The sequence below is a fragment of the Staurois parvus genome, unplaced genomic scaffold (genome assembly GCF_062004578.1).
Source record: "Staurois parvus isolate SC_StPar_1 unplaced genomic scaffold, SC_StPar_1.0 ptg001208l, whole genome shotgun sequence".
NCBI lineage: Eukaryota > Metazoa > Chordata > Amphibia > Anura > Ranidae > Staurois > Staurois parvus.
In genome coordinates, this window is record NW_028319004.1 from 120,637 (window position 1) to 122,385 (window position 1,749).

The following is a 1,749-nucleotide window of genomic DNA, read 5'->3' on the forward strand; positions in this document are numbered from 1 at the left end:
CGTTCAACTCATTCTTTTATTTTTAAATAGATCTCCAAGTGTTTGTGAAATCTCCCACCACAAAATTTTCTCAGCCAATGACAGGTCAGGACATTTTTATTCTCCTCATATGTATGGGCAACCCGGTCCCACACTTCATCCATGTCTTTGGGGACCTCTGATCTCCTTATGAACTGTTTCTTCCATGATGAAGATCAGCCATGGAGTATATCTGAGGTGTATATCAGGGTGTGCTTCTTCCCCACATGAGAGCTGGGATGTCCAGCAACATTCATCTAGAAGACATTTCCCACACTCAAGGCACTAATACACCTCCAGGGTTGTGTGGGACCCGATGTACAGGAAGACAGGACTTCAGTGAGGAACATTTCCCTCACTCAGGACAGGAAAGTGGCTTCTCCCTGTGTGACATCTCTGATGGATAGAAAGATTGGACTTCTGTGAAAAACACTTCCCGCACTCAGGACAAGGATACGGCTTCTCCCCTGTGTGAGATCTCTGATGTATGTAAAGATTAGACATATGTGAAAAACATTTCCCGCACTCAAGACAGGAATACGGCTTCTCTCCCGTGTGAGATCTCTGATGTTTGTAAAGGTTGTACTTCACTGAAAAACATTTCCCACACTCAGGACAGCAATATGGCTTCTCACCCGTGTGAGATCTCTGATGTATGCAAAGACTGGACTTCCATGAAAAATGTTTCCCACACTCATGACAAGAATATGGCTTCTCCCCAGTGTGAGATCTCTGATGTGAAACAAGCTCTGATTTTTGAAAAAAACTTTTCCCACAATCAGAACAGGAAAATGGCTTCTCCCCTGTGTGCAGTCTTTGATGTGTGCTAAGGTGAACCTTCTGTGAAAATGTTTTCCCGCACTCAGGACAGGAATATGGTTTCTCAGCTGTGTGAAGCCTCTGATGTTTTTTAAGATTAGACTTTTTTGAAAAACATTTCCCGCACTCAGGACAGGAATACGGCTTCTCCCCCGTGTGAGATCTCTGATGTTCATCAAGATAGCATTTAAAATGGAAACCCTTCCCGCACTCAGGACAGGAAAAGCTTTTCCCTGTTGGAAGGCCGGCCCGGTCCCGCACAGTCTGAGGTTCCTCAGGATACGAGGAATCCGATGGTCCATCTACACTGGGTGGTGCCGGATGGACATTGGAGGGAGCCGGGTTTTCTCCTGGACTATACTGTGTGATGTCCTCATCTTCTACTTTCCAGTCTGGAGACAAAGTGAGACAATCCTCGGAGGTTTTCCTCATCTCCCGGCCATGGACTAAAATACAAAGACAAAGAGGATTACTAGACAGGAGCTGATTGGTTCCCCCAAACAGGACTCCGCCCACATCAGGCAAGATGGGGAACACAGCTCAGGAAAGTGACCAGGGGATTACAGGCTGATATCACCCAGTCCCCGCCCTACTCTGGACCAATCAGTGAGCAGTATGGGTGGAGGAATGGATTTAGTGTTCATGACCCACCTGTGCTGATCTCTGTAGGAGTGTCCTCCTCTATAAATGTCCCCGTTATTCCATCCTCCTCCATAGACTGCTGATCATCCCTCACATACGCCTCTTCTTCTTCTGCTTTCACCTCAAATTCTATATCGATTGGATCTCCACTCTAAATCAAGGAAATGAGAGAAAATATCATCTGTAAAATGTAAGGTCACATAAAATATCCACACATTGTCTCCATGAGTCCATGTTCTAGATGTTCCATCCCACCAACCTTGTAATAGT

General features: G+C 45.7%; 1 protein-coding gene across 1 annotated transcript; it reads right to left on the minus strand.

The window, feature by feature from the left end:
* LOC149438157 (uncharacterized) lies at window positions 1-1,405 on the minus strand. The gene has a single exon (XM_089660172.1). The coding sequence runs from the start codon at window positions 1,267-1,269 to the stop codon at window positions 355-357; it is 915 nt and encodes a 304-aa protein (XP_089516298.1). The 5' UTR covers window positions 1,270-1,405; the 3' UTR covers window positions 1-354.
* Between the last annotated feature and the right edge of the window lie 344 nt (window positions 1,406-1,749).

Excerpts from the sequence above, each read along its gene's own strand:
- LOC149438157 (XM_089660172.1), bottom strand. The coding sequence starts at position 1,269 with ATGAGGAAAACCTCCGAGGATTGTCTCACTTTGTCTCCAGACTGGAAA.